Source organism: Oryctolagus cuniculus, chromosome 4 (assembly GCF_051225735.1).
Source record: "Oryctolagus cuniculus isolate XC-2025 breed Fujian yellow rabbit chromosome 4, ASM5122573v1, whole genome shotgun sequence".
Taxonomy (NCBI): Eukaryota; Metazoa; Chordata; class Mammalia; order Lagomorpha; family Leporidae; genus Oryctolagus; species Oryctolagus cuniculus.
In genome coordinates, this window is record NC_142870.1 from 14,978,959 (window position 1) to 14,993,200 (window position 14,242).

A 14,242-nucleotide genomic window follows, 5' to 3' on the forward strand; every position below is an offset into this window, starting at 1 on the left:
GCAAAAAATGTTCTGAAGGAAATATATGAACAAGTGTACTTATTAGGAGATCTAAATCTTTCAAGACATGAGATATGTTGTACAATTAAATTTCAATTCAAACTTCCTTTTTTCTGCCCAACAAAATACTAGGGAAACATATGAAACATAGAAAATCACAAAATGTTTACCTAATGAACACAGTTGCAAGTATGGGGTGACTTTATTACATGTATCATATAAGTCAAAGAAAACAAAACGCCAGTATTCATGATAGAGAAATAAGTTTATTTAAAATATATCTACTCAAAATAAACTTGGTTGAAAGAATTGTAGAATAATGAGAGAATCCGAGAAATATTTTTGAGCCCTGCAATGAGAATCAAAACTCAAGATACAAGGCACTTCAGATTTAGGAGCGGTCACAGGTCAAAGTTACTCTCTCCACGGTAAATCATATACTTCAAGGATGCTGTTGATGATGAGATCTAGGGATGAAGACTGTCAATGATCATAGATATTGTGAAGAATGAGGGTTAATGGTCCATAAAGTGCAGAAATAATCATGAATCAATGAAGAATACTTAGTAACTTGATCCAAAACAGCGAGAGCCAAAGGCTGGTTGGTAACAAGTAGAATGGGAGCTCCTGGATGAAAAATAACTTGGACGGAAGAAGTTGGACCCACAGCCCACAGAGTGGAAGCCAGTGTTTCCATAACCAAAAGAACCAAAACCAGCATTTCCATGTCCAAAAGATCCAGCGTGATTTGTCTGGCAGGGGCTAAAGAAGATGGAATTCTTTGGGTGGTAGAATGATGTGTGGCAGGGCCTGGTCACAGTGAAAGATGTCTGGAAGCCAGTGGGCTCAGAGAAGGTTTCCTGACAGGTACCTTGGAGAGAGGATCCCACCTGGTAGGTTCTTGGAGAATAGACTACATTGGTGGGGTAGAAAGAATCACAGGTGGAAACTGAGTTCCCCAGATAGTTTCCAAAAGAGCGGGAGGAGAAGTTTCCAGAGCTGCAGTTGTAAGACATGTTGCCAGATGTTCTGGGTTCAGCTGAGCTGCAGGGAGGAGTGAGTGTGACTGCTGCCTTCAACATAGGGACACTTATATACTCCAGCAATGGGTGTAGGACCATGTGCCCCATTTAATGAGAATACTTAATTAGGCTCCAGTCAAAATGAAATGCATTAACCTTCAAAGAACTTTTTTATGAATGCAGACTTGTAAGTGACAGAATTTCATTAGTTTTTCAAAGCAATTGTTCATGAAACAAAAATGCCATTTCTCATTCATCTAGCTCGGGTAAAATGAAAACCACCATAATTGTGCCTATAAGACTGATGTTTCATTAACCATGTGCATCAAGATAGTGGGTCAAGAGGACAACACAATGCGAATTCTGCTGTGGTTAAAGCTTTGAAAAGTACTCTGTAGCCTGCAAGGGACATTTATATTGCTTCAAATTAAGAAACTCAATTGAGAACAGAAAATAAAAACTTCAGTATCAATTCTTTCTACTAAATCGTGTCAAGCTTGTAGAAGAAACAACCCAATAACAACTTTAATTGGTAGAAATACTAAATGAGTGTCTGTCACATATGGTTTAGGTCTCCTTTCAACACAAGCAGCCACACTGTTCTTACATACACAAGTATTTAGAAATAAAGATGTTTTGAAAATTAAATTGTAAGCCAGAAATCTCTTGCTACAAAGTTGACTTGTTTCTTGATAGAACTCAAGAAAAATCTAGATTATAAATACCATCCATATCCCTAAAATAGAAGTAAATTTTGTTTGTTATAGAGAAGATCAACAACAAAAAAAGAATAAGCACTATATATAAAATATGGACCTTCATTCCTTTCTTTCCTCTCAGGAAGTGAAATGGGGTTTTTACTACAGGAAATAAAGAAAAGTAAGAAGTGAGAAGAATGTGTACCTTGTATAGACTTCACAGAAACATCAAGAATTTGAAGAATTCCTAGATACAGATGATCTTTATAAGGTCAAACAACATGACAATATGAAACAGAGACTGAGTGCCTTTGGGATGGCTGACACGGTGCAAGTGTAAAGTGGCATGCATGAGGGAGCTTCAAAAATTCATAGGTTGCTTATAACTAATACATGGAAGAGACATCATCTGAATGAGAGAAAAGTTATCAGACCAAAAATTAATATCCACTGTATATCAGGAACTCAAAAACTCAAAAAACAAAAATCTAGCTAAGAAATTGGCAAAGGACTTGAAAAGACACTTCTCAAAGGAAGACATACAAATGGTCAACAAATATATGAAAAAATGATAAGCATCACCAACCATTAGGGGAAATATAAATCAAAAACACAATGAGATTGCCATTCCATCCCTGTTAGAACAGCTATTACCAAAAAGACAGAAAATAACAAATGTAGACACTGATATGGAGACAGGAGAACACTTCGCTGGGAATGTAAATGAATACCTCCACTGTGGGAAACAGGATGGATATTCCTTATTCTGAATAGTTTACAGCAATACTAAAACTTCAAATATAAACTTCTTTGTATAAACCTATAAAACATAAGTGTTTTAAATGTCCATAAATGTTACAGATTGGACATGTAGAAATAGATAAATGAAAATAATTGGGGTAGTTGGGGCTCACTTGGTTAATCCTCTGTGGCTCCGGCATCCCATATGGGCGCCGGGTTCTAGTCCTGGTTGCTCCTGTTCCAGTCCAGCTCTGTGGCCCAGGAGGGCAGTGGAGGATGGCCCAAGTGCTTGGGTGCCTGCACCTACGTGGGAGACCAAAGAAAAGCACCTGGCTCCTGACTTCAGATCGGCGTAGCTCCAGCCATGGCAGCCATTTGGGGGGTGAACCAATGGAAGGAAGACCTCTCTGTCTCTCTCTCTCTCTTTCACTGTCTAACTCTATCTGTCAAATAAAAAAAAAATAATTAGGGTGGTGGAAGCAAGAAATAGAACTGCCACATGATCCAGTGATCCCACTACTGATTATAAATCCAATAGAAATGAAATCATTGTATGAAAGACATACCTGTTTCACCATGTTATGGCCAAGATATTGATTCAATCAAGGGGTCATCCAGATGAATGAATGTGGTATACATACACAATGAGATATTATTCATTCACAAAAAGATGATATCCTGGCATTTCCATTAAAATTGATGGAACTGGAGGACATCATGTTAAAAAAAAGAATCGAGACATACAAAGACAAGTACTGCATGCTCTGCCTTACATGGGGAACCAAGAATCTCAGTTTGAACACAGAATACTGATTATAGGAGGCTGGGAAAAATGGGAGGGGTATAGAAGGAATTTGGACAATGACTGCCAAATCAGAGTTAACAATACCTTCCTAGTATTATACAGAGTAGGGAGGAGACTAATTCACAGTAAAGCTACCACATATTTTATGAAGCAAAATAGAAGGAGCTAATAAACCACAAGCTAAGACACATTCTATGAAGTTAGGATTAGTGAGTGGAAGTTTAAGCTGAAAATGTAGAACAAGTGACTTTTTCAGGTAATGTGATTCCATCTTCATGGGATTGGGAATATCAATCATGATGTTATAAATGGGATTCCAATCTGATAGAAGACCAAGTGTAGGCTGTATGAATCTGGACATTTTCAGTACAGAAATCTATATCTAATCATGTTTCATTTATAAGGTAACATGGTTTGCTCTCTATTTTATGTAATAAACAATTCTTGTGAGAATCTCAATTAGATGTAGCAAAAATCATTCTAGTAGATTCCAAACCTTCCATTTTATTTGTAAATAAAATATTGAACATCAAAACATACACATAAATATTTAACACAACTAAATTGAATTTGCTCATTTCATTCAATGTCATCTGTTCTACTATAAGCAATCTCTGTGGAAGAATGCTCTATGAAATCAGATATTAAGTAATTTTGACTATACAGACATTCCTGTTCTAAAGTGGTGTGAAACGCTTTTCTATGAAACATACACGTCAAATGCACAGAAGCCACAGCAAGATAAAACTTTTCAATCTCTGCTCTACCTCAAGGTATCAGTCTTCATTACACTCTCACATGGAAGTAGAATAAAAGTCATATAGCAAGAAAAAAGATGACCACGATTGTAGAAATTTTGTAATACTTGTCAGAAACATCTGAAAACAATTTAAGTCAAAGTGATGTATGCTGCTTCCTGAGGCAAAAGAAGAATCTCCTTCCACCCAATATGTCAAGGCCATTACCTTAGAAACTGTCTGTGGAAAAAGGACATTTCAAGATTCTAGGGACTCTTGTTAGTGGGAAAGGCTGTAATTGGAGATAGAAAAGCATTGAACATTTGCCACATGTTTTGTTCTTATATTAATATTTCCTCATCATCTGAGAAGAATAATCTCTAACACTGCAAAAATCATAAAAACTGTGCAGTTTCTAACACAGCCATACAAAGAAAAATCTACAACTGTCTATCATCTGCACAGAGTTTTAAGCAGGAATGGGGGAAATAAATAAATCTCTCAGTTAAAATCGTACTGAAATTATCCAAATTGATATCTGATAAAAAATTAGTATGTCATGCATGTCACCGTTGCTGCTTTCAGATGACACTATTCATTAACTAAGATTGCCACTTTGCTGCAACAATCGATGCATGTTTTTGTTTAAAAGAAGTGACCGTGAATAAATCCATAAGAACTTTGTTAACCAGATGGCAACAGTTTTGAGACAGATTGTGAAAGGCGTATGAATTATTTTTAATTAAGCCTGCTTCCCTCAGCCCATACACTGCCTACCTCTAAAGCAATTCTCTGAGTGATCTGCAGGCTGACCTTTGCTAAAGGAAGATGAATAATAGCTTTGAAGATTCAACACTATTACCTGAATTCCAAGGCAGGAACATTACTGCGCATTGCAGTTTAAAACCACACAGACTACAAATGCATGACTATGGCGATCTTTTCAATTCAATTAAAAGCAGCAGGTAACTTGTTTTCATGTGCCCTAAGGATGACACACCCACTCATCAGGGTATATAAACGCCACAGTCCAAGATGTGACATTCGCACTCCGAACCTTGTCATTGTAAGTCTCGCCTTCTGCCACCATGTCCTACAACTGCTGCTCTGGAAACTTCTCCTCCCGCTCCTTTGGAGGTTACCTGCGCCATCCAGGCTCTTCATGTGGCTCTTCCTACCCCAGCAACGTGTTCTACAGCACGGACCTCCAATCTCCAAACCACTACCAGCTGGGATCTTCTCTCCATAGCAGCTGTCAGGAGACCTACTGTGATCCCAACAGCTACGAGGAGTCCTGTGGTGTGGTGTCCAGCCCCTGCCATACATCCTGCTATCGTCCGAGGACCTCCATTTTCTGCAGTCCCTGCCAGACGACTTTTGCTAGACCTGTGGGCTTTGGGTCCAGGGGCTTTCACTCTTTTGGTTGTGGCTCCCCATTCCTGGGCTGTGGATCCCATGGTTTCCAGTCAGTGGGTTGTGGTCCCCGCACTTTCTCGTCTATAAATTATAGATCCAATTTTTACCGCCCAACCTACTTCTCTTCCAGAAGCTGCCAGTCCATTTCTCACCAGCCAACTTGTGGCTTCCACTGATCATGAATTTAAGGAGTCAGAAATTTAAAGCTGATACCCAAGATACCAAGATCTATACAATAAATATCCTATCTTATCACTAGTCTACAAATTTGACGTTTACTGTTACTCATCATAGATTAGGAATAATTTAAATTTCAATCTCTTGAAAACGGATCCATTGGGAAAAGATGCCAAAACTGCTTCCGTGTAATTATACAGACATGCAATCCTGATTCTTGCTTCTTTTTAAATGTATCTCCTTGTGGTTTCTCTTACTGAATCATTTTAAATTTTACAAATGGAAAATACAACTTTAAATAAAATTATGTTGCATGATATCTGCATTTCTGCTTTAATATGGTTTGCGGGGCCGATGCTGCGTCATAGCAGGTAAAACCACTGCCTGCAGTGCCAGCAACCCATATGGACGCTGGTTCAAGTCCTGGCTGCTCCACTTCCAATCCAGTTCTCTGCTATGGCCTGGGAAAGCAATAGGAGATGGCCCACACCCTTGGTCCACTGCACCCTCCTGGGAGATGCAGAAGTTCCTGGCTCCTGGCTTTGGATTGGCGCAGCTGTGGACATTGCGGCCAGCTGGGGAGTGAACCAGTGGATGGAAGACCTCTCTCTCTCTGCCTCTCCTTCTCTGTCTGTGTAACTCTGACTTTGAAATAAATAAATCTTTTTTAAAAAAATGATTTGCTTTTTTGCCTTCAAAACTATTTAAAAACAACTGAGTTTTTTTGTATCTTAGACTTATTATTCAAAACTTTATCTTTTTAAAATATTTATTTATTTATTTGAAAGCATTACACAGAGAGAGAAAGAGAGGCAGAGAGTGAGAGAGAGAGAGGTCTTCCATCCGCTGGTCTGCTCCCCAGTTGGCCGCAATGGCTGAAATTGCGCTGATCTAAAGCCAAGAGCCAGGAACCTCTTCCTGGTCCCCCATGCAGCTGCAGGGGCCCAAGAACTTGGGCCATCTTCTACCCCTTTCCAAAGCCATAGCAGAGAGCTGGATGGGAAGATGGGAAGTGGAGCAGCTGGGACTTGAACCAGTGCCCCGCTACAGCACAAGCGCCAGCCCCTCAAAATTTCAACTTTTATGAGTGAACTTACCCAGTTTCCTTTCTGATTTGGAAGAAATCTTTTCATCATCCATGTTTATCGTACTCATTAATGCTTCGCATGGTGGAAGGAAGAACACATATTTTTAAAACTACAACAAGCTAATAAGCTGTGACCTACTTTATAGAGAGACAGAAACTTCAGTATTTTATGAAAAAATGATTATAACTTACAATGAGTATTAAATTGACTACATCACATAATTTGGGAAGGAAAGTTAATTTTATAAAATATTTTTTAAAGTATGTGAGAATTTGAAATGAAGACATACAGTAAGAAATCAGATATTAGAAAGGTAAATTGGATAAGGTTCCTGTTCTCTCAGCCATTCTGACAGATAAAAGATCCAGTTTCTCAATAAAACCTCACACATCCCAAAATTTATTAGCAAGTACACCCCAAGTTGTTCATATAATCAGTTCTATAAACATGATGAGATACGAAAGTACTCTTGCTTTTCTACTTGCTTCATTGATAGCACTTGTTTGAAAAACAAAACAAAATGAAAAGTTCAAAAACCAGTGCAAGCTTTCTCTATTAGAGGATTCAACAAACCCTCCAGGAGCCATTAATTACAAACCAGAAGTTATACCATAAGCATTTGGTCAAGGGCAATGCTATTAAAGGTACAAAATATGAATACATAAAACACATAATAATAGCTTAGATTCTTAACCACAGGGTAGCCATAGATCTATTTATTCTTTTCTATCTCAGCAGTGGCATTTGCCTCTGTTTTTTTGTTTTGTTTTGTTTTGTTTTATATATTATCAATAATCTTATTAACATATGTGATGTATTGTTTACAATAATATATGAATATATACATATTCACTTTTTTTGACAGGCAGGGTGGACAGTGAGAGAGAGAGACAGAGAGAAAGGTCTTCACCCTCCAATGGCCGCTGTGGCCGGCGCGCTGCGGCTGGCGCACCGTGCTGATCCGATGGCAGGAGCCAGGTACTTCTCCTGGTCTCCCATGGGGTGCAGGGCCCAAGCACTTGGGCCATCCTCCACTGCACTCCCTGGCCACAGCAGAGAGCTGGCCTGGAAGAGGGGCAACCGGGACAGAATGCGGTGCCCTGACCGGGACTAGAACCTGGTGTGCCTGTGCCGCTAGGCGGAGGATTAGCCTAGTGAGCTGCAGCGCCAGCCTACATATTCATTTTATTTATTTGAAAGGCAGAGTTGTACAGAGAGAGGGAGGGAGAGGAGGGCAGAGTCAGAGAAACAGATCTTCCACCTACTGGTTCACTTCCCAAATAGCCACAACAACCCAGTCTAGGTCTGCAAAAAGCCAGGAGCCTGTAGCTCTATCTGCATCTCCCATGTGGATGGGAGGGGCCCAGGCACTTGAGCCATCTTCTGCTGCTTCCCCAAGTGCGTTAGCAGGGAGATAGAAAGGAAGTAGAGCAGCTGGAACTTGAACCAGATCTCTGATATGGGATGACCACAGCATAGGCGGCGGCTTAACCCACTAAGCTAAAATCCCAGCCCCCTGTATTTTATTTTTTGTATGGTTTCATCTAATAGAGTAGAAGCTTCATGTACAATGAATAGAGGTTTTACATCAATTAATTGTTAAAACCGGAAGATACAGTGTCTCTTCATGTCTGACTTCTCATAATGCAAATAGAATAACCACTTTTATTTCAAAGAGAGCTTGCAGAAGGATCAGTTGAGAAACAAAGACTATCATAAATGATTGATAGGACAGTTTCCATGCTCAACTCTTGGTGGAGGTTCATTTTTTTTTTTTTTTCAGACCTAGCCAGCAGTGGTGCTAAAGCCCTTTCTAGCCAGCAAAATATAGTGACATACACCAAGTCAACACTAGGTGGAGGTAGTGGGAAACTTGAGAAATCCAGATCGGGCATACATGACGTCGGATACGAAATTGAGGCTGACACAAGTGCATAAGGAATAATCCAAATGCTCTTGCTAAGGGGATTGGTCACATATTTTGTTGCTTCAATCTACAATTATTTTGTTGTTTATTGATGTCTTTTTAAAATTATTTATTTATTTGTTTATTCCACTGAAATGGGGAGAAAGAGAGAGATAACTCCCATCTTCTGGCTCACCAAATGCCCACAATAGCCAAGGCAAAGCCAGTTCAATCCTAGGAGCCAGTAACTCCACCTGGGTACCCCACATGGGTAGCAGGGACTCAAGTACTTGACCTATCACCTGCTGCCTTCTAGGGTACACATTAGCAGAAAGGTAAAATCAGAAGTAGAACTAGGACTCAAACCCAGGCATTCTGATCTGGGATAAGGGCATCCCAGGTGATTTCTGAATCAGTTTGTCAAAATACTCTTTTCTTATTTAAATTAAAGGAAAAGGTCCTTTTTGGATAATGAACCACAATAAAAATTGATTTCTATTTTTAAAAAAATTAAGTATCGAATTTCTACTACAAAAGCAAATTGATAGTGAGCACATAATTTATACAACAGTATGATGACATCCAACATGAGGTTATATATCATTGACAAGTGAAGTAAAACATATAATTTTGTGGAGCATATATCAATATTCACTTCAAAAGTGAATCTTTTAGAAGCGTTTTCACTAGCAGGTGCAAAAGATATGCCATTATGTCATTTTATGCATGCATTTTCATTTAGGTAAATAACTTTTAAGTAGTTCTCATTTATGTTGAAGTCTAAGTCTCTCTGTTCAGCAGGAGTTAGTATCACCTGCTGACTGCATTTAATCCTAACTAAGACCACTGTGAGTTTCCTTACGCATGTCCAGAGGTGAGACTCAGGAATATCTCACCTGTGGGAGTTCCTGGCACTTATGCCCACCAACAAAGAGCAAAGTCCTTGTTCTTACAACTTAACTCTCATTTTTCTCTTGACTGAAAATCCACTAAGAGATACTGGATGTTTAGTTAAGTTTTAATCTCAGTATACAGCACATTTGAAAAATATTTCTTATTTTCTGAATTTATAGTTTATCTACTAACTTCTTTGTTTTCTTATATTCATATAACTATGTTTTTCACCCTCAAATAATCCTCACTGCTGGTTTCAAGGCTTCACATGCAAAACACTATGTCTTACAAGATATTATTACTTCCTGTAGGGTATATAGTCAAAGTCAACAGAAATTTTCTCAAAGCTACCAAATTATATGTGCCCAAAAGCAATTTAGAGAATAACATTGATGTTCATTGAAATTTCCCAAATTCTTGAATACAAAAACTGCAGGCAAAATAATAATGACTTAAGACAATATACTTGGATATCAGATTGCATACATTTATTATATTAATTTTTTTGCTTTGAATTGCAGTTTAATGTAAATCAAATAGCATACATCTATCAATCATTTAGATATTAGGATTTAATCTTGGATTACTCCTTAATTTTAGAGTCTGCCAGAAGATGGCGATGCAAGAAGCAGGTGATGGAAATAAAAAGAGAGTGGCAGGTGGTGAGAATGAAAACATTGGCTGTATTGAGTAGAGATCTTGACCTCAATAGTCAAAAAGACACAGACATGTAGCAAGAGAATCACTAAGACCAAGATTCACAGGTTGGTCTCTAACAAGATGACTGGCAGGTCCTAGCAGTAAAATATCTTGGGAAACAGAATCTGGAGCCATAGCTCAGGGAAGGGAAGCCACAGACTCTATAACGCTGGAGTCTGAAGTCACTGAATCCGCAGCATGGGGAGTAGCAGCTCCTTGATCCACAGCCCAGGGAATAAGGATGTCCAGATCCACAGCGTAGTGGGTGGCAACTGCTGGAACCAAATCCCAGAAACCCAGCGTAAGTTGTCTTACGCTGGTAGGGACTGTAGAGCACGGAGGTCCTCGGGAGGTAGCAAGGCATCTGGAAGGGTCTGGATACCACACAGGAGGTCTGGCAACTGGTGGGCTTGTAGCAGGTCACCTGACAGTCACTGTAGAGATAAAAGCCCAGCTGGGAGGTGCTTGGAGAGAAGAGGTTAGTGGTGGGGTAGGAAGAGGAACAGGAGGAGGAGACTGGGTAGCTCAGGTATCCTCCAAGGGAGCCAGAGAAGTTTCGAGAACAGTGGTAGTTTTGGAGTTTGAATGTCATCCTTTTGGACAAGGGCATTTATATACTCTCAGCGGTAGGTGTGGTACCCAACAGGGTCATCTCTTACGTATTTGTGCTCCCTCATTTACTAGGGATAACTCTGCAATCTCTGTAATTGCAGTCACATTGGAATAGCTTTCCACATACTGTTTTATGGATGTCATGAGTCTGTTGTTGCAGCCAGAGCTAATGAAGCACTTCCATGTCAGAAATGCTGTGACTGTTTTACATGAATGCTTGTCCCATCATGGCAAGGGAGTTCCTCACTTTCCCTTTGTTACCTTCCACCTGCACCTGTTTTCTATATACTCACAGCTGGCCCTGCTGGTGGACGTTTTCTTCCCAAAGAGTGTGGAATGAGATAAGTTTTTCACCTGATACAATAGATCAATTTCCCTCAGGAGTAAAACACTCATGAAAACCATCCACCTTGTCACTATTTATTTCCGTTCTCCAAATTACTGTGTGATAACAGTAATAAGAAGCTAATACATGAAGCACACCGTAACATAATGTGTCTCAAAGCCAACGAAGAAACACCAGAAACAGACAAAATCTAACGTCTAAGACAAAAGTGGCTAGAAAGTGAAACAGACCTTGCCATGGATTTAAAGGCTAGGTGACTAAATATGGTTTAGGGAAACATTTACAGAGGAAATCAATCTGGGCTGATCTGCAGATAGCAAGAAGCCAAAAACTTGCTTCATGGAGGGAGAGAGGAAGTGTGTTTTATGTTTTCTATTGTATTCTTAAATGATGATGGGTGTACTTCCAGTACTTTTAAATTAAAACATTTGAAATTAGCATATCTTATGAATTTTGATATATTCTCCTTTTTATCATTGACATTTCTGATTATCCTTTATCCTCTATTCTGTCTCTAGATTTTCATAGCAGAAATTTTCAAGGTTTTTTTTCCACTTGTATGGCAAGCACCACTCTTGATTTTCCTGCCTAGATATGTAGAATTTTTCTTTCCTGGTTCACTTTTTCTTCTGCACAGTACACTAATCTCTCTCCCTACCTCTTTCTCTTTCTCTCTCTGCCTCTCTCCCTCATCTCCTTATCACTCCATCTCCTGCTTATTTTTTTTCTGTGTTTGATTTTATATTTTCCTTTGTGCTTTGTCATATTGTATTGCTTTTCTGTTTGCCATTGGCAAACTAAGAATTCAAAAGTTGAAAACCTGTATAAAAGATTTATCAAATGCTTAGAGTATGAACAGCCATTTCATAAGTCCAGTCACAAAATATTCTGTGTTGAAAAGCAACTAGTCAAATTCTATTCAGGGCCAAAAAATTTACTTTCTTTGATAATGACACTACATTTTTTTTCTAATTTTGTCTTCTAGTAAAATCTAATTAGCTTATAATAATCTTAAAATATCAATTTTCCTCAAGTAAAATGTATAGAAATATTTAAAAGTAACATAATGTACACTTGCTAAAAGAAAAAGGAATGAGAAAAATCCAGATACACTCAATTCAAATAGACATTCTGAGATTCTCATATTTTCTGTTCTTTAAAACCAGGATCCACATCTTCTTTCTTCTAAAGATTTCTCTATTCTCTTGAAAGGCAGAGTTACAGAGAAAGAGAGAGATATCTTCCAAAGCTGTTTCACTCTCCAAATCTGCAGGAGCTGGGCCACTCTGAAGCCAGGAACCAGGAGTTTCTTTCGGGTCTCCCACATGGGTACAAGAGCTCAAACACTTGGGCCATCTTCCCCTGCTTTCCCAAGCACATTATCAGGGAGCTGGATTGGAAGTGGAGCAGCTAGGACTCCAACTGGAGGCCACATGGGATGCTAACGCTGCAGGTGGTGGCTTTACCTACTAAGCCACAACTTCAGCCCCAATCTACATCTTCTTGCTTTGTTCCTTAGCAAGGACTAACCCATCTCTACAATAACATGGGTACTGTACCATATCTGCTTGTTTGTCCCAACTATAACTGTTAAAAGTAACTTCAAGATAAAACTTAATAGCATCACAGAGAACATGAATTCATCTGACAAAACTGGGGGATTTAGTGAATTTGTCCCCAGTTTCTACAGCCTCCTTGTCCAGAGGACCTTCTCTCAATAAGTCAGTTAATATGAAAGGAGATTGGGGGGGGGGGGGCTGTGCCTTGGCACAGCAGATTAATCCTCCACCTGCAGCACCAGCATCTCAGATGGGTGCCAGTTCTAGTCCTGGCTGCTCCTCTTCCAATCCAGCTCTCTGCTATGGCTTGGGAAAGCAGTAGAAGATGGCCCAAGTACTTGGGCCTCTGCACCCATGTGAGAGACCAAGAAAAAGCTTCTTGCTCCTGGCTTCAGATTGCCACAGCTCCGGTCATTGTGGCCGTTTGGGGAGTGAACCAATGGAAGAAAGACCTCTCTCTGTCTCTCCCTCTCACTGTTTGTAACTCTACCCCTCAAATAAATAAATAAAATCTTTAAAAAATATGAGAAGAGGTTTTCTTCCCTTCCCTTAGCCTCTAGGTCTCTTAAACTTCACCCCCAATAAGCTGATATAAGGTTAAGAAGAATGTGTGGCCGTATCAACTTTGGACCTAATCGACCTCAGAGATAAAATTATTTGTTCTATAAAATATATATCCTCATCATTGCTAATTTTTACTGAGCTATTTGTCATAATTAAAAACTTGGATATTTCATATAAAATTTAGGACTCTAGAGTGTACATCTGGCAGCTTCTGACCATTTTTATGCAATTTCTCATCACAGGGCTATAGATGAAGTGTTTTTTGTTTGTTTGGTTGGTTTTGGTTTTTTGTTTGAGGTGTTTTTGCAGCACAATGATATCCATAGCTGAAAGTTACAACTTTTGGCACCTATCTACTTCTTTTAAAATTACCACTTAAGGGGCCGGTGCAGTGACACAGCGGGTTAAAGCCCTGGCCTGAAGCACCGGCATCCCATATGGGTGCCAGTTCTAGTCCCGGGTGCTCCTTTTCTGAGCCAGCTCTCTACTATGGCCCGGGAAAGAAGTAGAGGATGGCACGAGTCCTTAGGCCCCTGCACCCATGTGAGAGATCTGGAGGAAGCTCCTGACTCCTGCCTTCAGATTGGTGCAGCTCCAGCCATTGCGATCATCTGGGGAGTGAACAAATGGATGGAAAACCTCTCTCCTTGTCTCTACCTCTCTCTGTAACTCTGTCTTTCCAATAAATAAAATAGATCTTTTTAAAAAAGAAATTACTAGTTAACCCATACCTAACATGCTGACAATTTTGCTTTTACTAATCCTATAGTTGTTAAGCTTAATAAACAATAAACAATTCTTCTCAGACAAAAGATTTTCTTTAGCCATCGCTGTGGTGCAGCAGGTTAATGCCCTGGCCTGCAGCCCCAGCATCCCATGTGGGCGCTGGTTCAAGACCCGGCTGCTCCACTTCACATCCAGCTCTCTGCTGTGGCCTGGGTTAGCAGTGCAAGATGGCCCAAGTCCTTGGGCCCCTGC

At 39.6% G+C, this 14,242-nt stretch overlaps 2 protein-coding genes and 1 pseudogene across 2 annotated transcripts; 1 reads left to right on the forward strand and 2 right to left on the reverse strand.

Moving 5' to 3' along the window:
- Positions 1–246: 246 nt before the first annotated feature.
- Positions 247–1,060, reverse strand: KRTAP15-1 (keratin associated protein 15-1). The gene has a single exon (XM_002716683.5). The coding sequence runs from the start codon at positions 1,014–1,016 to the stop codon at positions 564–566; it is 453 nt and encodes a 150-aa protein (XP_002716729.4). The 5' UTR covers positions 1,017–1,060; the 3' UTR covers positions 247–563.
- A 4,002-nt stretch (positions 1,061–5,062) lies between these two features.
- On the forward strand, positions 5,063–5,915 carry LOC100342724 (keratin-associated protein 14-like). Its single transcript, XM_008267218.5, has one exon. The coding sequence runs from the start codon at positions 5,092–5,094 to the stop codon at positions 5,593–5,595; it is 504 nt and encodes a 167-aa protein (XP_008265440.3). The 5' UTR covers positions 5,063–5,091; the 3' UTR covers positions 5,596–5,915.
- Positions 5,916–9,955: 4,040 nt separating this feature from the next.
- The window catches only part of LOC103350640 (keratin-associated protein 13-2-like), a 40,011-nt pseudogene continuing 35,724 nt past the window's right edge, over positions 9,956–14,242 (reverse strand).